Source organism: Vanessa atalanta, chromosome Z (assembly GCF_905147765.1).
Source record: "Vanessa atalanta chromosome Z, ilVanAtal1.2, whole genome shotgun sequence".
NCBI classification, from domain to species: Eukaryota; Metazoa; Arthropoda; class Insecta; order Lepidoptera; family Nymphalidae; genus Vanessa; species Vanessa atalanta.
The window spans coordinates 2,634,749-2,658,344 of record NC_061902.1 but is presented as its reverse complement, the minus strand read 5'-3'; the positions used below and the strand labels follow the sequence as shown (position 1 = coordinate 2,658,344).

At 31.0% G+C, this 23,596-nt stretch overlaps 1 protein-coding gene across 1 annotated transcript in view; it reads left to right on the top strand.

The window, feature by feature from the left end:
* Positions 1-23,596, top strand: part of LOC125075890 (glutamate receptor 1-like) — a 132,833-nt gene that overhangs the window by 48,800 nt on the left and 60,437 nt on the right. Inside the window, exons 3-4 of the mRNA XM_047687730.1 lie at positions 6,805-6,932; positions 10,791-10,920. Of these exons, the coding sequence (XP_047543686.1) occupies positions 6,805-6,932; positions 10,791-10,920 (258 nt within the window). The remainder of the gene's footprint in view (positions 1-6,804; positions 6,933-10,790; positions 10,921-23,596) is intronic.

Below are 23,596 nucleotides of genomic sequence, written 5' to 3'. Positions count from 1 at the left end.
ACATTCCAATCTATGATAATACCTCTGATATATGACGATTGTATGTACAGTAGACACATTAATTTATATGTACATAATAATATGTCTTATTGGACGTATGATTATCTAATTGTTGCTGGATGTACTTTGATATAATGTTCTACACATTGGCTCAAGTTATATCAAAACAGTATTTTGTTATTTTTGAACGTGTCAATTTAATAATAATAATAATAAATAATAAATATTGGACAACATCATATACATTACTCTGATCCCAATGTAAGTAGCTAAAGCACTTGTGTTATGAAAATCAGAAGTAACGACGGTACCACAAACACCCAGACCCAAGACAACGTAGAAAACTAATGCACTTTTTCTACATCGACTCGGCCGGGAATCGAACCCAGGACCTCGGAGTGGCGTACCCATGAAAACCGGTGTACACACTACTCGACCATGGAGGTCGTCAATTTAAAATATTGTAATCAATTATTTGTTTTTACGATTCTCAACAGTATCACTTATTTTATTTATTTTTTACTTCTTCTTTGGTTATATTGTAGATATAATCAATTTTCTTTTAGACTCAGTGTAATTCAAATATCAACTGAAATTATTTGTTTGTTTTTTTTTTTCTAATGTACATATGTATAAAAAAAACAATTTTGGTTGTGAGGTTTTATCGAGACAAACTTACTGACTTAGTTAGTTTCTGTAGATGTAAATAAAATATTAGTTTAGCATTAGTAATATCATTTAAATTATCATCTAAAAAATAATTATAATTTTTTTCATTGTTTTATAACTCGAATGAACGACAAATCATATTTAATTTATAAAAGTTCGTTGCTCTCAGAGACACGATGTGAAATTTGACATGTTATGATTTTACGTCTGTTCCTTGTGACTGTTTTTATATGTCTAATAAAATGACATAGCGACACGGCACTATCTGAGTCAGTATAGATAAACTAATAGCACTCTGACCGAAAAATTAGCACTCAGTTCAGTGGATATCGAAACAAAAAAGCGTTAATTCTGCGCCTTGATCATTTTTGTCATCGCTTTCATTGTTAATATTCATTCCAAAAATATGATAACAGTCATAAATGATAATTATACGACTATTAATTAGTGATAATGTTTGTAAAACGATCACATCGGTGATAAGTTAATAAATATCGAACAATATACCCTAAACGAGCAAATATTGCAAAATTTGTAATCAACCGCAAAATGATTATTTGATGAAATTTTCTGCAGTAAAATCTGCAACACGCAACTAGTATATACCGTTATATTCATACAGTCATGTAAGAGGAAACCACGAGCGCTAATGCTTAATCATAAACGTAAATGATAATACGGTTTTCGGTTAATGGAGTATGTATTTACCGAAATGCGAATTTTCATTTCGTCACGATGTGTAATTTATTTAGGTTTTTTCCTTTATGTTTGATTCGATTATTTAGCTACATGAAAATTCAATTTAATCAACGGTGCTAAGGACTAATGACTGCCTGAGGCAGCGATAGATTCAATATATGTTGGAATAAACAACCTTCCTTTTTGTCCCGGATTATGACGATGTCGCTCACTCATTTAAAGAGGTAGGCGATATTTGTATTTTTCTTTAGGGTTTCATGCGAAGACTACTTTTTCAGATGACATTTAAATTTCTCACTATTATAATCGAAAGTTTTCTGAGCACTAGGCTGTATTCATACGCATTTCGTTTTGATTAAAAAAATATTTTCTAGAAGACTAATCGTTTATTTTAAATTTGGCTCTTTAAACATACAATATAAGAAAATTATTGAAAATATTGACATAAAATTGATTGTAAAGAGTACCGCGTACGAGGCAAAGGGCAAGACTGCTGTCAAGAAAACGTATGATTGCAAAAAACCACTTGAAATCACTTTAGCGGCTACAGCCCTCTACCAAATCGATTCTCTTTTAGTTTAAATTTATCGAAAGCAGGCATATAATGACGACAATAAACGCAACACGCTTAATAATTCAGAAATGTCCGATAATTGTTCTATCAATCAAACTGGCATACCTCTCAAACATCGGGTCATTTATCACCACTACAACAACGATGCGACTTAAGATTTAAGCGTATCCACTTCAATCCCTCACGACTCACAACCTCTCTGGTCCAGATGCAATACGACGTGTACCACTGACTATATACACATACATTAGAACATTCGATATAAACATGTTTACTATTATTATTAATCGATTCTCTCGTTAAAGTTCTTGACATTAATCGATTTGATCTATTAGTCCAAACAAAGAAATAATCATTTTTATATTTATTTTCCGATATTTTTTTCCACAAGAAAGAGATAGATAATATTATCTAAAAAATTAAAACATTGACGTTAGAATGAAAGGAATATACGTTCGTATACATTATTGCTTCTTCTTTAATAGAAAATGTTAACGACCGATTACTTTTATAATTAAATATAAACAATAGTTTAATTACTATAAAAGCGTAAGTAAGTGTATGCATTAGGAATGAGGAAAAAAATTCCACCTCCGTCACAAAAAATGGAGGTAGATTAAATTTAAGACAATTCACTCTATTACCGAGTTCATTAAATTTCTCTCCAGCGACAGGCTTTTAAGATAATTGTGTTAGAGTGTAATTACGGTGAACGGAGGTGCTGTCGGTTGGGAAATAACGAAATATCGATAGCCAGTTTGGAATTCTCATGACGGCTTCATTAAGAATATAATGCTTAAGAAATATAATAAAAAATTTAAATTATCAATTAGGATTTTAGACAATTATTTGAATACTGGGAAGACTTTAATAGTATATGTTAATGTCGTCAACTAATATATATATATATATATATTAGGATACAAATTCAAAGCGTTAAGTGAATATATGCCCTTTCAACAAAGCGTCCCTTTTTTACTAATATAAATAGAGGTAAATAGATTTATTGGTAGTAAGTGACTATGTAAGGGAAATTAATCATCCCATACACTGTCAATGGACCAATCTTAGCAAATGAGATGTTATGTATCTCGTGACAGTAGTGACACTGACTCACGTAACCCTTAAAACTGACGGTATACAAACAAAACTAAAGTATTTGTTGGCGGTTCTATATGTGATTAGTGGGTGATAATATTCAGACGAACTTGCACAAAAACCTACCAGCAAACAGTTGTACACAAAATTAAACTCCTTTGTATAAATATTGCCAAACCTTCATCAGTTGATGAACTACGTATCTTTAATAACGTTCTCATGTTGAAGTAAGCCTTTCATCTTATTAGTACGAAATTGTACTTGCGAGTACAGCTTGCAATAATTAGTTTGTTATAGGTGCCTTCTAATAAGTGAATATAGAGGCAAAATTTTATGTAGGTGAGTTTAATATTGGTGGATTATTGTATGCCCTAATGTAAATTGACTTCCGATTTCATTTAAACTTTGTACAACATTTATAATGAAGATTTCATCCTATTCATCCTATCAATGTGCGAATACAGGATGAGAAAATTCAGGCAAAAAAAACTTTGTAACGATTATAAGTTATTAGCCCATTGGTTAGAACGCGTGCATCTTAACCGATGATTTCGGGTTCAAACCCAGGCAGGCACCACTGAATTTTCATGTGCTTAATTTGTGTTTATAATTCATCTCGTGCTCGGCGGTGAAGGAAAACATCGTGAGGAAACCTGCATGTGTCTAATTTCAACGAAATTCTGCCACATGTGTATTCCACCAACCCGCATTGGAACAGCGTGGTGGAATATCCCCCAAACCTTCTCCTCAAGGGAGAGGAGGCCATTTAGCCCAGCAGTGGGAAATTTACAGGCTGCTAATAAATAATAAATAGTCAATCAAAATCACTGTTAGTGCTATTATTATTTTTATTTTTATACTTTAAAAGTATCTGTTATTTTTTATATTATTAGGTGGTAAACGAGTCCAGAAGATGATTTGTAATCAGCGTCGCCCATACCAACGACAGGACGTTAATTATGCATTGTCAGATTTGAAGCATTTGTATTTACATTAGAAGGATCATAAGTCCACCATCTGCACGACTGTAGAATGATCCTGAAACTTGTATATTTATTTATAGATATTTATTTATTGTGCTAGTTACATAACTTACGACTAAGCACATATAATTGACAACCGATATAGGTAACATTCGAAGTCTTTTAATTGCTTATTAAAAGACGTGACGTCATTTATTAGAGGGATGACAAGCGAAGGCGATAAACACTCGACTGTACGGTGTGTCTTTTGTTTATCGTGAAAAATCTAAGCAACATGACTGTTTATTATAATATGTTAAAGTATTTATTCTCAATACTATAAAGAAATCAATTCACAAAATTATAACTTGAGATCGAAACAATAAGACAATAACTTTTTACCATCGGGCCTTTCCATTTGAGGACAAAGTTCAGAGCTGCTACAATGAGCCTACAAAGTATAACACAGTTCCTACATATTCAGGATTCGTCACTATGTTTTCCTTCACTAAACAAAAGAGGAATTACTCATTGATATTTTTCAATAGTTATAATTTTTGAATAGACTTTGTACTTGCTTACGTTCACACTTGTACAATGCAATGTCTCGAACAGTTAGCTAATCTCTCTAGTTGAAACACAAGTTGAAAGCAGGTTTTGAGAGCAGTTTTTTTGTGATATAGTTTTATGGACAGGCAAATAAGCAACCTGATAGGTCAATGTTCACCAGTGCCAATGGACTAATATCTATGGGCAGCGCTAAAGAGCTGTAAGAAATATTAACTAATTCTTACATCGCCACCAACCTTGGGAGCTAAGATGTTATGTCTCTTTTGGATGTAATTATACTGGCTCACACCTTTTAAATCGATACATTATACTTGGCAGGACTATGTATGATGAGTGGGTGGATACCCGGACGTCATAAAACCCTGGCTCCGGTAGTAGTATTATAATTTATCTCATATTTACTTCATCTGATATGGTTCAGTGTATGTAACAATATCTAAACCAAACATCGCGGGTTAATATAAAATTATTAAAGGTACTATTTTTATAATTTATTTAATGTAAGTGCACTTGTCGACTAAAATTATATCACATGTTGAAGCAAAGTACGAAATTCCCCTCAAACCCAATCCTCAAGAGGAAAAAAAGATATTTGCAAGCTGTCGCCACTTAACTTACTTACAAAATATAGAAATACCAAAAAGTTTTTAAGCTTTAAAAATTTCTAAATAAGATTAAGACGGTTTCCGACTCATACAACGTAATTTATATTCAAAAAGGAGTTCCTTTGATATAAATAGCGTTAATATTTTGCGTTTTCGCTTCTCGGTTTCGTTTGACGATACATTTACTTTGAATAAAACTAACTAACAACGGTCGTATAAGTTTGTGTATTAATTAACTTATATAAAAATATATTTGATTTCAGTAACGGATAAATATGAAAAGTATTTCTTTATCACAGTGTAATTTCAATAAAATTATACGTATTACATTACACTGCATTACAAAAAACAATATCGATAACAACTATAATTGCTGTTACATTGTTTTTGTTAAATTGTTACAATTTAGTAAATTGTAATCGAGAATTGTTATCTCATAACACTGGGACAAAAATCGGCTTACGCTATTAATATATAAGATTTGTAATGCTTCTATAATAAAATTCCGCAGAGTTTTTTAACTTTGTCGTTTCATAGATTCAAGTCATTTGTAAAAAATACATTAGTAAAGAAGGCATATTATTCGATACAAGATTATATAGATGATAAATAAGCGTGTAGTTAATGCTTGTTGACTTCCAGGCAGGAGACATAACATGCATATCAAATTGTATTTGAACTAACATGACTGAATTTTTATATTTGGAAAAGAATAACTACTGAGTTTCTTGCCGGTTCTTCTCGGTAGAATCCACGTTCTGAACCGGTAGTAGCTTTACTTTAAATAGTTTGTTAAATGACGATTCGAAAGTGTTTGTAAAAGCCTACTTGAATAAAGTATATTTTGAATTTAAGACACATTAAGTGATCGTCTCTGTTTGAAATTCCCTATACCAGTAATATTATAAATGCTAGCGTAACGCTGTCTTTTACTTACACTCAAACCGCTGAACCAATTTTGATAAAAAATATTCCTTTTTAATCTACCCCTTTATTACCCCTTATCCTTTTTAATCTATTATTGTTTTATCTATGTAGGTAAAACTTCGAGGGGGTGTAAGTTTGTGTGCTCTAAAGTTTTACAAATTTCGCGCGAGTAAAGTCGCGTTACACTAACTGAATAGTTTACTATAAAACTATATCGTACATAATTATATATACGTACATCACCTTTTGCGTTAATTATGTTATATGTTTACAATAACTATTTTTAACCACCTGATGGAAAGTGGTCACCACGTGAGAAATATTAACCATTCCTTGCGCAATGCGCCCTCAACCTTGGGAACTAAGATGTTATGTCCCTTGTGCCTGCCTTAAAACCGAAATACGATAATATTGAGTACTGCTATATATTACATATTCTGCTATATATACTGGGTGGTGCCTACCCAGACGGGCTTGCACAAAGCCCTACCACCAAGTAAACATACGTTCTAAATTTTCTTTTTGTTCACTTTTAATCTTAAATATTTTTAAACACACCGTACTTCCTTAGCTAAGGTCACTGTTAACCGTAGAATCTAAGATTAATTAATTATTTATAATAACGTGTGGACTAAATACTAGCACAATTTAAATTTACGTATCGTGTACGTTACAATGAATATTTTTCTTTCTTTTACAGTTTGCAATCAATTCGCTCGCGGTGTATTCGCGATGTTGGGCGCCGTGACACCTGAATCATTTGACACTCTGCACTCTTATACGAATACCTTCCAAATGCCGTTTGTCACTCCGTGGTTTCCTGAGAAGGTAAGTCTTATCACATTTCAACTTCACACTTAACGTACATCGTGAATAATAAAATATAAGAACCTGTTAGTTTGTTTCAAAGAGAGTTTCTGATTCAGGACGTTTTATTGCTTTTTAGTTGCATTCACTTTCGGGATCACCTTAAACATCATCTACGAATATTTCACTAATACTCTTCAAGTGTATATTTAAGTCATTTTATTAAAAGAGAGCAACTTTTCAATAGATTTTTACTAAATGAATAAAGTATTTTTTTTGGTGTTTTTTTTTTAAATACATACAAGGCAAGTCTTTTCAACTAAGCAGCTAAATAATTAAAAAACAATAAAGCGTATTACGTTAATATTAGCATAAATAATCCGACTTTAATTATAGCATATGAAACTTGTCACAAAAGTATTAAATAATTTAATAAATTATTTATAATATGTTCCTTTGAATGAAAATGTTTTCGCTGTAGAAAATACACGTTTGACCGCGTTAAAGCTAATTGTACAAACATCGGTATTATTTGTTATCGTATGTTTCCATGAAAAATAATTAATATTTACATCAATATATCTTTAATTTGATTCTTGGAATATAAATTAATTATATCACTATTATACCCTGTTCAAGTTATCTTGATCTATTGAAATACGGGCTAATTATGTCGATGAAACGATGGAATGCGTAATTCAAATTAGAATATTTTTTTTAACTTTTTTTTCTAAAAATAGTTATACCAGCTAAAAAGACCCCAACCAAAAGGAACCCCGTTCGTAACAATAACTTAACAATAATCTTTAATAAGGATTTTTGTAATCGATATTTGAAACAGTTACTGCTTGTTATTCGCGTCCCTACCGTCCGACCGATGTAACATTGTGCAAGCGTCTATTATTTTCAGGGTTTCTATTTAAATTATACTTTGAAGCAATAATATATAATAGAAAAAGTCTTTAAATTTTCGAATAACGCTTGAATCTTTAGGTTTTTTTGTGTTATATGTATTACACACGGTGCTGCTCGCCTTCTGTTTTCTCAGTTCTGTTACTTATACTTGGCTGACACGCTACCGCGTGCCTAGATTTTTAAAATATATTTTTTTTATTTTTAAAATCATTAAATTAAAAAAATAATATGTTTGTCATTGCAAAGCTATGTCGATCAGAAAAATTTACATCTGTCAAAAAGATCAACCTATCTTGTACATGTTATATATAGTAAAGGTAATTTTAGCAAATAACCTAGTTGTAAAATGAACTCGTAGTGAATATCAATTTTGACGCTGAATAACATAAAACCTAAAAACTATAAAATAATAACAGAAACCAGACCACGCTATTAATTCAATACCGAGGAAATAAAAAAATATATATATACTGAAATACGTTTTAGGTGATCATGTTTACATACAAGTGTTCAAACATACGTGCCTAAAATAATTGCGAATGTGTGCTTTAACTGTAAGTTAGTATTACTTTTGATAGACTCAACTCAACAAATTATAATGAAATTCAGCTTAAGGCCCCGTAAGAAATTCAAAACATTTTTACATCTTTAATGCGTCACATACCTTGCTAACTAAGCTAATATATCCTCTGTATCTCTAGTTACACTGACTCACTCATCCTTTAAGCCGAAACACAACGATACTAATTGCTATTTGGCGGTAGAATACTTTACTTGCACGAAGCCCTACCACCAAGTAAATTCATATGAAGAAATCATTTACATTTATCGAAATATAGAATATTCGGAAAAGAATTCTCGCAATGTAGGACGTTAAAAAGCATTCAGTTTAATGAATACCTATGAATCTTTTCGATAAAAAATCGGACTAAAACGTCGTTCCGATTCTGCTGACAATCATTCTTTTCTTAATTTCGTTGCTCAGCGATAGATAGGAATCTATCTATCGGATTAAATACTTGTAATTTTCTGTAAATTCTTCTCTTATGTATTGAAATATTCATACATTATTATTTAATAATGTACGTAGTTAAATATTTGTTTTACAACACGACCCGTTAAAATTATGTTTTGAAATTAGCTATAACACAATAAAATATCATTTTAATTATAATATATTTTATTCATTATTCTCAATGTAATTATAGTATAAAAGTTATTTTAAGATTCTTAAGGAACCGGGAGACCAATCTGCTGTAGAACAGTCTCTAAGAGTACAGTGGTTGATGCCATACATCCATGAGACGAGTAAATAACATAACTCAAAGTATTTTATATGGTTAAGACACTTTTGTAATATTTATTATATTACAAAAGTGTAATAAAAATCTTATATATTAATAGCGTAAGCCGATTTTTGGTCTTATTTTGACGAGCGTCAGCCGTAGTTGTGCAGAAAATTAAAGAGGATTCTTGATTCGTAATTTACTAAATTGTTACGTTTGAAAAAAGCAACTGGCCGGCTAGAGAACGGCGATATGACCGTGTAAAAGAAAATAAAAGTAAAACGTGTGATCAGACGTCGTCAGATTGCAATGAAATTAAATCAAAACAAAACCTGACATTGGTTTCGTAATTCCTAAAAATCTGTTGAATAAAAGCAAAGTAGCTACTGTTGATTATTGATACTTCGGAATCTGTCTTTTTATTGTTATATTTGTACCCGAAACTTTGTTGTATCTGTATTTATTTTTTTTTTTTTTTTGTGTGCGTGCATATCTTTATTACCAGTCAGCATCTTATTTAATTTTGGAATCTGTCTTGGCCAAATAACCAACATTACTTTAATACACATAAAGTCCTCCCGTAATCAACTTAAAACCACCAACCGGATTTCTATACTGTTTTCGCTAATGGACGGAGTGATGCACAAGGAAGGTTTAAGTGTATAACTCATTAATACAGATTATGTTAAAATTGGCTGAAATATGATGAGAATTATTAAAGTTATCGGAAAGAATATATCGACCAATAGTGATGCATATAGATCCAAGTCGGGTTTGGTAGCTAGTAATGAAACATTTATAAACTATATTTAAATAATCGAATCGGCTTATAGCTATAAAACCCTATATTTTTTATCGAACTATTTATTTACAAATATATATACGCTAAATTTACTATGGAAGGCTTAGTATCAAGAATGAAAACGCAAAATCAGGCCCGGTTACTCTGGTCGAGTTATTAATAAATTTAATAACTCGACCGCAGCCCCGACATAGGTAATTAGTATGTGGAAACTGCTTATTTTAATGAAGCTTGCCTTTATAGTTTATCTCGGGTAAAATTATAGAACATGGTTTATTTATCTTGAGAAATAAAGCCGCTTTAATAACACACTTGATTTAGAGAAGCCGATGCCGTTCTAATTCAGCAACTGTTTTTAATACAAAATGTACTGTTTTAATATAAGCGTCCTATTCTGTCGATAAGTTAGAGCTTATGTCACCATGTTGATTCACTTCCGATTGATGGATCAACAAACGACAGATTTTATTTATCTTGTAACTTTTCTGACGACATTTACGTACACTTTTACGGTATCGAACAGTATCGAATATAAATTGAAAATACAAGTACAAGAGAAAAATGTGTACTTGTCCGAACTGAGACCGTTAAGTTTCGATCAATAACGATAAATTCATTTTAATACTAATAATAATTATATTATTGATCTCTCACACAGAAATTGTTACGGAATTTAAAACATAATACATGCTGTTATTAATAAATACATTAATTTATTTATAATTATATGAATTTATTAGACCTTCTAATCGGTGATGATTTGACTTTTAGATAACATTCTGTTAATTATTTTATATTTGCAAAATTTACATCGAGTTATTTCTTTATGTTTTAAATAAATAAATCTATAATTTGTTAATTATCTGTTTTTATCAGGTAATACCACCTTCATCTGGACTGATAGATCACGCGGTCAGCATGCGGCCTGACTATCATAAGGCAATCGTCGATACAATAGTGCACTACGGATGGAGGGATGTGATTTACATCTACGATTCTCATGACGGTTAGTATTTTCTATAAAGCGCATCTTATGTATTTGTTCTAGATACAGAACCAATTAATCGTACATTATCCTGATTGGCTTAAAATAATTTACTTTAATATATTCACTTGGTGGTACGATTTACGATACGTACGATATGGACGATACGACGGTGGTACGTGAATAGATTGATACCTCTCACTTATCAGATATTCTACCCCCAAACAGCAATATTTAGTATTATTGTGTTCTCGTTTGGAGGATGAGTAAGTCTGTGTAACTACAGGTACATGGTTATAGCTTCCAAAGGTTGGTAGTGCATTGGCGATATAAGGAATGGATAATATTTCTTAGAGAACTAACCTCTATATGCGATGATGACTACTAAGCATCAATCGTTTCATTTGCTCTCCACCTATATTTAAAATAATAATAATACAAACATAGCTTTAACGATGATTTATTCTTGACTGTTTTCGGTTACGGCACCTGTTTAGGAGAATTGTTGACTGCGTTAAATATAATGTTCTAGCACGAAAGCAACCATCGGTGCACGCTACTAAAAACTTCTTGAAGTTAACCTGGAACAATGGGTTACACAGCCTCACGAACTAGTCAGTTATTGACTAACGAGCAATCATAAGACTGTTAAACATAAATTATATTTCGTATTTATTGACTGCTATTTCCATAAAGGTATTCATAGATACAGTTTGCAAACACTGAATCGCCGATAGACCCTCTAAACTTTCACCATTCGCGCTCACTTGCTTCAAACAGAGTTTAGTTCTGCATCGAATTGCAAGTTGCACATTTTGAACGAGCCCTTACAAGTTGTTTACTTTGAATTTCACGAAAAAGGTATGCGTTTAATCCTGATATTTCTTGATATATTATTTCGCTATAAATTATGGAACAGTAATATTTTCTTTTAAGCTATTTCTTGCGGTGAATAATTATATCTTATCAATGTTGGTTGGTTATGATAATTTGGAATACAAGATGATTTTTTTTCTTCTTTAAAGCTATGTACAGGATGTCTTTAAAGTTTAAAAGAAAAAAAAAATATTCATGAAAATAAATAGCAATTAGCTTATTTTATTATTCAATGCTTAGATTTGACATAAAAACGACATAATTTGAAAATGCATGCAAAGGATATACCTCACTATGTATATAATATATAAACGTCAATATTGCGTATCACTATTAGTCGATATTTAACATTTCACTCGTGGGAGATGAAACGAGTCCTTACAGAATGGTACTACGGAATACAATCCTCACTGTGGCAGACAATTTGTGACATCCATTCATGACACAGCCAATAACTTCCTTTGAACTCGGAGTCTTTGATAATTATTACATTTTACGTTTCGAATATAAATTAATTGAGAATTTGTTGATTAGAATTGGACTATAGTCTTTTCATTAGTTATACTGAGAACCGAATCATTTAGGATAAATTCAACACGTTAAATTTCTAGACCAAGCAGATACAAATATTATTTTACCACTTAAGGCTGTGGCTAACTACTGCCGTAATTCCTGCAATGGAGAGACGTGATAAAGAGTGATTTATTTAATAATGTTAGTGTAATGTTTGTTAATTATCCGTCTCAATATCAAAACCAAGGGCCATTTTGAATAGTCTTGTTACATGGATCAATTAAATGTAAAGCTACTATCGGTTATTTTACCGGTAAATTCTACCGCGAGAAGAATCGCTAGGAAAGTCCGGTTATTTTTCAAACAAACTAGCTATTGCTAGTGCATTTATTTTCGAGAATATGTCATAGTCTTTCAGTTAATATAAGTTCACTTCACTAAAGAAATTCTATTATATTTACTTAAATATACAGATTTAAATTACTTATAGGTAATATTGCAACTATAGCAGTAGATAACTGTACGTCTGTTCACTTGACCGCGTCTAGAGGTGCAGTTTTATTACTTCAAACAGAGTAACAATGCACAATTTGCTGCACCGTATAGCTCCTGGGATTACACGGAAGCTGACTCGTTCGATAATAAAACGTCGACACGAAAGAGATTGCGGTTGAAACGGGAATTGACGCTAATAGTCACAGCCGAGGCTTAATGGTGTGCCTATCACCAATGGAACAACGCCAAGTTATTTAATTTGGTCCAATATTGGCGACGCGTAAGGACACTGGCTTGGTTGGTGCTAATACGATGCCGTCGTTTCTATCACAATTTTTGTTCGATATTTTTATATAGGTAGTTATTGGAGCAAAAAGAAGCCATAGCCATCAGTATTAAAAAACAAATTTGACCTTTAGCTTAGTATTGGATTTAAGCTGTTAAATTTATCTTTGTTATAATACCGACTCGCTCATCAACAGCGTAATACGGCGCAGTACGTCGTTAGTTTTTCTCACGTTACATTATTAACAAAACAATACGTAGCGTTGCTAACTGAATAACCGGTTTGAACTGGTTTTAATAACTGGTCTTTACTGGAATGGATGGTAATTATATAGATGAGTGTACAATGAGGCACACAAACAGTACGATATTCATGTAATAGAATCGTGTTTATCTTTTAGTGTTTATGAAATTTATTCATCCTTTATTGTTTTATTTGTTTAAATAACAAATTTAATTATCCTCTGGACTGTATTTAAGCCATTTGAAATATTTTATATGTAATTTAATTAATGTCTCAACATGTATCAAACCAGATATATACTGGAAAACTGAATCCGCGTTATTTATGAAAACTTTTTACAGAGTTCCATTGAAACGAAAGACATTTTAAAAAAAGAACATTAATTTTATATAATACATAAGATAGTATAGATGTTCAATTAAACAATTAAATAATCAATAGATCTTATTAATAAATTTGTTATGTAAAGTTATTGCCTCAGGATTATATTTTTTCATAATACAGCTGAATCTTTGCGAAAAAATGATGTAATATTCGTAAAATTGTGGGTGCTTTAAGAATTTTTATACGCTTCGTTACTTATTTTCTCAACAACTTTTAAAAATGTACATCTCAGTTTATTTTCTTAGAAAGAATACTCGCTCCACCTTTATTCGCGCTCGCCGGGACTTCTCACTGAGCATAAATAATATTAATAGTATAGGAGCTGAACACCTCATTTGGGACCGCCCCACTCGACTGCAGTTCAAGTTATGAAGTCTGGATTTATAGTCCAAGAGTCAGCTAACACTAACATATGTATATGAAAACTATCAACTTCAACAATGTATAGGTCCGTAACTTTGTGTCCGAATTCCCTATTCACTGAAACTTGTATTAATTGAAGTTTCAGTATATGTATATAACGATATATATATTAATTCTGTAGGGCTATAATGTCAGAACTAGCCCAAAACCCACGTTAGAATAATTTTTATTATATTTTAATATAGGTCATCAGCATTGGTTGGTTAAATTTCACAAGTATGATACGACACAAGGTTTTTTTCAAGAACAGCGTTTTGAATATATTTTCATTTTTTTATTTGATTTGTTATTAAAGATTAATTATTATTAACAGCTTTGAATTACTATTTAGATTCTCTGGGCAAAAATTAACCAGCCCTCCTGTCACCGCTGAACGCAATATGAGGAAGTATAATAATGTAATCAGTATTTAATTTTTTTTTTTCAATCGTTTTAGTTTAAATTAATTATAAATATAACAACGATTTGGAATTTAGATTCTACTAAGAACAGGCAACGAACTCGGTAGGTCTGTATTTCATAAATATATATTTTTTATCGTATATATTATCTTATATTAAATTTCTCATTAATAATAATTAATGTTCTAAAAAAAATAATTACTTCTTATTATTCGAATATTTTTATTACAAACGAGCGAATGACGAATTATAAAGATAATATATGGTGATAAAATAATATTTGGCCGAACTCTATTACACTAAATTATAGCAAATATATAACTTCAGTTCGATATAGAAGGATACTTGGAGGTAGGGTTTTGTGCAAGCTCGTCTGGGTAGGTACCACCCACTCATCAAATATTCTACCGAAAATCAATTCTACAAACAGCAGTACTGAGTATTGTTGTGTTCCGGTTTGAAGGGTGAGTGAGCCAGTGTAACTACAGGCACAAGGGACATAACATCTTAGTTCTTGAGGTTGGTGGCGCATTGGTGATGTAAGGAATGCTTAATATTTCTTACAGCGCCGTTGTCTATGGGCGGTGGTGACCACTAACCATCAAGTGGCCCATTTGCTCGTCCGCCTACTGATATAATGAAAAAAACACTAAAGTAATTTATGTATTTAAAACAATTTTAATAACCACGGAGCGTAAAAAGTGAAATAATCTTCAAACCTTCGAGTTAAGAATAGACATTTGACCAGCATTGGGAAGTTTATGTAAACATTTTGTTATTAAGTAAAATTAAAATGTATCTTGAATAAAGTCGGAACAGAGTCCTAATGCCATCTTTTAATATATATGAAACATAAGTAATTTCCTTGTTAGCATTGTCAAACACCAATCCCAAAAACTAACCATCGGAAACGAGATATTATGGTGGACAAAATTCCAATACTTTGAAAAAGAATCTAAAATATTGCATAAGCCTATCACAGTACCGAAACAGTCGATATCTGATGACATCAAATTAACCACTAAATCAACGAAGCATTATATATATATTAACAACGACTATAATACTTAAATTTTACATCAAATACATTTAATTATATTCGTTAAATAATGACACATTTCGTATTGAGTGGTTAACGGTACCTACGTTCAACTTAATCGTTAAGTTTAATGGTCAGCGCACGGATTGCGACCACAGTACTAAAGCTATCTTAATGATATTAGGTCAGTCTTTCACTGCGCTCTTTATCCTTTTCTATTATAGGAAACGCTGAATATGAATGGATTGGTTAATGGAACCATAGAGGAATTAACTTGATAAGTTTTTTACAAGTTAAATTACTTATGACGTCGTATATATCAAGGTCAATTTTGATATTCGTGTCATACGTTTCTGACGTCAGTAGTTTTTCTTCTTTGCGTTTAATTATCGTTAAATGTAATATATTAACACAAACTCAATTTTTTTACACACTATATTATTCGAACTTATAATAAATTTGTTGCCCAGATTATCGGAATTCTGATTTTACAAGGAAATGCTGCGGGGATTTTGGTCATACGCATAACTTTACATAGTCACGATTTGTAAATAATTTATTTAAACAGTTTGATATTTATTAAATAACAAAAATGCCACTTTTAAGGGAGTTAATTATTTAAATATTTAGCATCAGTCAGGGTAGAACTTATGTCCTTCACACCGCGAGGGCACTTAATCTATTGCGCCGTTGACAATTTTGCAAAATCATTTGATTTTTTTTTTTATTTCTAAATACAAACTTTTAATAGTATTGTGCAAGCCTATCTAAATTAGTAGCACCCAATCTTTACTTATTTTCTATATTTAGTATTGTTGTGCTACAAATTGAATCCTGTAATTACACTGGGCTACCCAGTGACAGTCTAAATACAGGCACGGAGGACCATTATCAAATCTATTGTGTAAGAAAACACTCGATGCTCGACCGTAAAATATTGACAGCGAAATTACGGTGATACGATATTTTGTTGCATGTATCAATCGTACATTGTAATTATTGTAGTCATTGTCGAATTAAACTTTCTGATATAACACCACGGTCGAATTCTACTAGTTTTGTGGCTGTTTTATATACGGATAATCAATTTAATAATAAACCTTACTGCTATTAGTGTCAAATAAATAATTGTCAATATTTTTCTCAAGTCTGACCTACTTACTTTCTGTTATTTATTTAGGTTTAAGTGGAATTAATCATAAGAATCTTATACACGAACTCAATTAATTTAGTCAAACATTTGATATAAGAATGACATTACACATCTTTGATTAACTTTTTCATCGTACATCAGTCTAAGTATTCGCTGAATGTTTCAGTAAAAGGATTTTAACTAAACATTGAAATGTAAGAGCGTTTAAATTCAAGATTCAGCAAAGAGGTTTGATGAGTTTTTTTGGATTTTTTTAAAGATCGAATCGATATATAATTATAATTAAAATGAATTGTATCTTCTTAATTACAGCCCGCGTTCATTCTTATCAGAAATAACGAATTTAATTTAATTATTATTTTATAAAATTATCATAATAGTTAAACGGATTTTAAATTTCGACTTTTACTTCAATATTAAAATAAAATCACAACAGCTGATACGATCGTTAAAACTAACATAAATTTTGCTTTCATACATAACTGTATTTTAAATTAATAACCAAGTAATCATTTTTCTCTCTTTCTGTCATTAGTAATTTGTCATTTGGAAGAAGAAAACAAAATATAATGTAACATAAAACACATTATTGATCAATAAGTGATTATCATCATATAAAATTCAATTAATATATATACAGAACACGTTGCATTCGACATCAATATTCAGACACGGTCAATGTCAACTTTAAATAAATAACGGAAATAAAATAAAATAAACTGAAATATTATGATTTTAAAATGTAAATAATAAACGAGAAACTTTTGTAAGACTTTCTTATAAAATATTTTCATTAAGTAAATTAAAGTTGGCATCGAAAATTCATTTGTTGGTACAATTCTCTAATTAATTACGCAGTCTTAAAGTACCATCCAACTTCGGCCATGAAAATGTCTTTGACCATCCTTGAGAAAGGGTATAAAATCTTTGATTAGTGGTCGTATTTAATTTTATCTATAAATTAAAAAAATAAATTAATTTATATGAGTGCGAACAGTAGTTGCAGAAGAGAATATTGTTGGAATATGTTACTAAAACGTTATAAATATAAACTTTTAATCGAAAGAAGTTTTAAATAAAATAATATTTTATCAGATATGGCGCAGGGGGTAGATTGCGGGCATCTTAACGGATAATTGCGAGTTCAAACTCAGGAAAACACCACTGAAGTTCTATGTGTTTTATTTGTCTTTATAATTCATCTCGTGCTCGGCGCGTGACGAAAAACATCGCGAGGAAAGAAAAACTGTATAATTCTGTATAATTCTTAATTTCAATAAAATTCTACCACATGTGTCTCTAAAACTTTTCCTCGAAGAGAAATGAGGCCTTAACCCAGCAGTGGGACGTTGTAGACTGTTACTGTACTGAATATTCCCACAAAATATGTTAAGATTTCAGCGAATGTTCGTTCTATACCGTCTTAAATGGGAATTGTAAATCTCAGTCTGTAGAATAACAACTAGAATTCCTTTTATTGCGGTAAATGAGCGGTTCTTGTAGGATAGCTTTTTAATACAATTACAAACGATAAAACGACAATTAACGACTAAAAGCATTGTGATGAAATTGAATATGTGAAAATTAAAAGCACGTCAATTCATAAGGGAGAATAAAGAGTAAAATGTATTTTTTTCAGAATAAGGTTTTAACGAATATTTACACGTTTTTGGTCATTTAGTGACTGGATATCTAAGTGTTAATATCGTATTGAGTTAGATATATGTAGTGAAGGAAAACACATACAAAAATAATATACTCGTATACACACACGAGGATAAGACGTAGGATCGCTTTACGTGATTTCCGAGCCACGAAAGTGTAACACATCCTACTTCCTAACTTACTTAAATATTAAAGACGATTTCCTTGTTAATAAAGTAAATGTCTACAAAAGAAATATTAGGTCACATATTGTTACTGAAGGTTTAGTGTAACTTTTTAAACACCGTTGCTACTAACTTCACCGAACTCTGCAAGCTAAACTTTTTAGTCGACTGTACAAGAAAAACTAAAACTCCATCCTTCCGGTTATCCGAGGGATTTTTCCGGGAAAATGAAAGGCTTCCTCTACAACGTTAAAACTTTCGACTTTTATAGTTTACAAACCATCGAAAAATTGAGATATTGCAATCATTTGAAAAAAAAAAATAGCTGTGTTTGTTCTGGACAAAACTTTCAAAAATAATTTCTTTGAATGCTTCGATTTAACCTTTATTCATTTATAGAAATAAAACCTTATTTTGATTGTAATTTCTATATAGTTAGAGTGTGAAAACTATTCGCCATAAAGACAAGCCTTGCGTCATTGGTTTGGTATGGCTAGTACTAAGGTTCAAGACAGATGTTGGAGTTCACTTAAAGACTCAGAATACGCACGTCTTAAGGGTCTCCTTTGAGGCCGGTTCTTGGCTTACGACGTCGTTGTCGAGAAAACGCATTACATTAAGCTTCACATGTTTGTAACAAAGTCAGTACCTATGTGAACAAATCTAGGACAAAACTGTTCACCTTTAATTATAGTACATATTAAAAATTTTTTAAGGGTACGAGGATGTTAAGCGGATTATATAAAAATTGATTGTTACTGAGAGCCAGTAATTGGATATTGGAATTATTCATTGAATTAACTTCTTGAGTTTTGGCTCTTTGGTGTCGAGAGAGGATATATAGAGATAAATTGATAATATTATTTAAATGACATTTTATTTACTATCTGTTTTAATGAAGTCAAGTAACAGAGCATTTCTGGAGTAAGGATTATTTTCCCGTTAAGAAATAGCTTTTTAGCTTACTTAACCACGTGTTGGTGGCAGGTTACGACACATGTAAGGTTACTTCAGAGGTTTTTTCCATTGATGAATTATAAACACAAATTAAGCACATTTAATTTTAAAGGGGCTTTTCTGGGTTTAAGTTTCTTACCTTCAGTTAAGATTCACGTGTTCAAAATACTGGGCAATCTCGAACCATTCTATCAATAGCATAATTTTATCTCAATTCAAGAGAAGGAACTGGCTCAAAATTCAGTTTCAACGTTGGGTTGACAATAATGGTTGAAGTTATATATTAGCTTGATATAAAAAAAAAATCTTATATCGCGTCTAGCACGGTACGACATGAGTGCAACCTTTTGTATCAGAAAAGTTTTATTCGACTCCGATATTTAACTTTCAGCGTGAGTTAGCATGAATTAGCGAAGCATTGTGTTACAATTCCAACTTTTTTCTCAATCAAATGCATAAAGTTAACGCTCGAAGAACGCTTTAACGCTGCACATTTAATTAACCTCATACTGCAATTCCTTTATTCGTCATATGTATCTAACTTGCAAGTTCACTTTAACCTGTAGAAAAGGACGTCAAGTGTATTTGCAAACATTTAGATAGTTTCCATGTTATAAATATATCAATAATACCATTTCCTCTTTACCTAAGTGATCTTGTTTATGATTTCATAATCCGATTATATAATTTATTTTTTATTTTACGCTAAATATTTTAATCTAAGCCTAATAATATTTAATCTTTACTAATATTATAAAGGCGAAAGTAATTCTGTCTATTGGTCTGTCTGTTACGATTTGACACCCAAGACAAGAATTTAAGACATTGGGTATGAACAAGCTTTAACCACACGGAAGAAGATAGGATTTACTTTTTATGCATAAGCCATATGCCATAAGCCATATGTAAAAAAAAAATATTTTTGTATTTTATTATTTTTATCCATGTCAATATAATGTAAATATAAATATGTACATATATTTAAAATTAAAGTTTAATTTGATTGTATTAGTATAGTTGTTAGTTCAAAATAAATAAATATAGAGGTACGTAAATAAATATAATATAAAAAAAAAACTTTCCCTAAAATAACTAGTTGCAATTTCATTTAAAAACCATCGGAGCCTTTCGGTTGCCTTTGTTTGTTTTTATTTTATTCTTCGAAATCGGCGTTAAAACAAATAGAATGAGGATATTTAACAATATTTCGAGTTATGTACCGCAGAGTATCGTTGCGAAATAAACTCCCTTACTTAGTGGTACAGCTACGTGCAATTTCGTCTACGTAGCCCCACCGATATTACATTATGCCCCGAATTATTAATACTATTTTTTTTTGTATTCCAGTCTGATATATGAATATGCTATTGTAATCACAGCGACCAAAGACATAAAATCTTTGTTTTCAAGACTAGTGGCATATAGAAAATGTAAGAAATGGTTATTATTTCTTATATGCATGTTATTTTTCATGTTTAATTACTTAGTATTATCAGGTGATCCTTTCATTCTAGTCATGGATAATGGCGTGAGGCCTCTAGCAGAACTACTGAAAATGATTAGGGCTTGTGCTCAATGTACACTTATTTGAAGGTGGCAAGAAGATTTACAGCCTTCTGTAGATCTGAATTAGAATTGGTGGAGGTAACTCGACTTTACATGAATTGATTGGAAAATGAATGGCATAACCTCTTTAAGGCTATCGTGATTCTCGATGTAGGTAATATCTGACATTGACCTTAAGTACCCTGAGCCATTGTCAAAGCTAGGAAAACCATTAGAGGCAAGCAGTCTTGGCGTCACAGATGTAGCCATAAGTAATCGCGTGATGTTCTGCCATGAAAGATTAAATATTAGAGGGTTTTAGATGCGTAACCGTAGTCTGGAATCTCCTCCCCATGTCACAATAGCAGGGAATAAATCATGAATTAAAAATAATTGTAAAGGTAAACAAATAAGCGTTTGGCTCAGTGTGGGAGATTTAAGAGCTTATATTGTTGCACTTAGATTATTGATATAAAAAAAAAAAAACAATTAACTACATAGTACCTTAAATATAAGTTACTAAAATAAGAGAAAGAATCCTTTAAAACAGCAGCTGCAAGCCTCATATTATTACACTTTTTTTTTTCTTCTGCGAAGTAATATGCCACAAATCGGTCACCCACTCATCTTAAACTTGAAGATTCAACTTAAGTTTAAAGTAGCAGCCAAACTGCGTCAGAAACAGTTTCACTTAAAGTTATGGGTGTGTTTTAAAAATAAAAAAATAGCTTTACATAATTTTAGTAACCTCAAGTAATGTAATGTAGTATAGTAATGATATAAATATAATTAATTATAAATATATCAAATACTTTAAATTAAAAAATATTTTGTAAAATATTCGATGCTGTAAGAATTGATACATACACTTGTTATTATTTTACATAAAACAATTGTTCAAACAAAATTTACGGTTTTGGAAAAGATTAAACTAAGGATATTTAAAAAAAAATCCTATGTGAAATATATTCTTGAATCGAGGGATATAGTCGTTTATGCAATATCCATTTCATTAGCTTAAATGATATATTGATCTCTGAGTTTGGTACGATTTGAAGGTTCCACCACACACCCGTTTTTGTTGATATTTGCTTCAGAGACCTGTTTGAATCTCCATAAATTATTATTTAAAATCAAATTTACTCTCAAACTTGTAAGTACCTATTACTCGTGAAGCAAAAAAATCTATAACTGTAACTGTTTACAATATGGCAATTTTTCTACAAAATATAAATCATTCATACATAATATGTAAAAGCCTGCTTTTTATCTATTTGTAGCTACATTCGTAAGCTACTGCATCTTATCGTGGGTTTGGATTTTACCTGCCATCCCCATTTGATTTCATTACACGATAAGTCGGAGATAAAACATTAGATATTCAAATAGACGAGGTAGAACGCTATCGTATCCACAGAGAAGTAAACGTCAGAAGTGCCACGACCAAAAATTGTTTGTCTTTAACGTCGAAAAATATTACAATATGAAAGTCAAGAGTTCAGTTATTAGAACTTTAATGAAAATAAAAATTGTTTTTTATAAACAGAAAATAGTCTGTCTATTGTTTATTTCCAAGACTAAATCTACAAGAAAAAAAAATCTACAGTATAAATAATTTGTCTTATTTTTTATTGCCGATATCGGAGTTGTGTTTCGACGGGCTTATGCTACTAGCACTCTCGCCTATCCACGCGGTCATGATTTGTATAGAAGCAATTATTACTTTAGAAACATAAATACCAATTTCGATTGGTCGATGTAAATAATTATTATGTAAATAAACTTTACGGTAACGAGAATTTCTCAACAACATTTGTGTTTAAGAAATAAATATTTATTTGATTTGTAATATTAGCTTCCCTTGTATGTAACAAAGATGTTTTGAAACAATATACCTATAAATAATATGGCTTTAAAAAATATCGTCTTAATTATAGAGGTAATTAGATTTATCTTGGCAAAATTTTATTAGAATTATTTTTAAGCTATAGTTTTTATTTTAATTACGTAAACGAAGTCAAATCAATAGCACTCGCAGTATATGAATTAATCGAATCAAAAAATTTCAATGAGAATATATGAAATGTATTCTTTTGTAAACAACTCATTTGTGATGAATACTGAGTCAAGTATTCTAGCTTGTAGTTCACCACTTCTGTAGTATTTTGCTCTGAGGATAAGTAAATGCAATACACCAAGATCATATCAATATTCAATTTATTCCAACTCCATTGGTAACAAACAGTAGTACAAATCGATGACGTGTAAGTATTTTCATATGCAAAATTATTCGTGATCTTTATTATGTTTACTTTTGAGGAATTTGTTTATTGAATAGTTTTAACAATACATCTTATTTCAAAGCTGGTACGTCGGGATTTTATCCAATGCAGAATTTCGATTTATGGTATATTCTTCCCCCAAATAAGATGTATAATTGAAAAACTCTTTAGTCAGTCAATTTTGAAATATTTCTTATAAATAGACAACTAGGATTTATACATTTTTGAAAAAAATAAAAACAAAATAGCGCCGACGAAAATTGCTGATCTG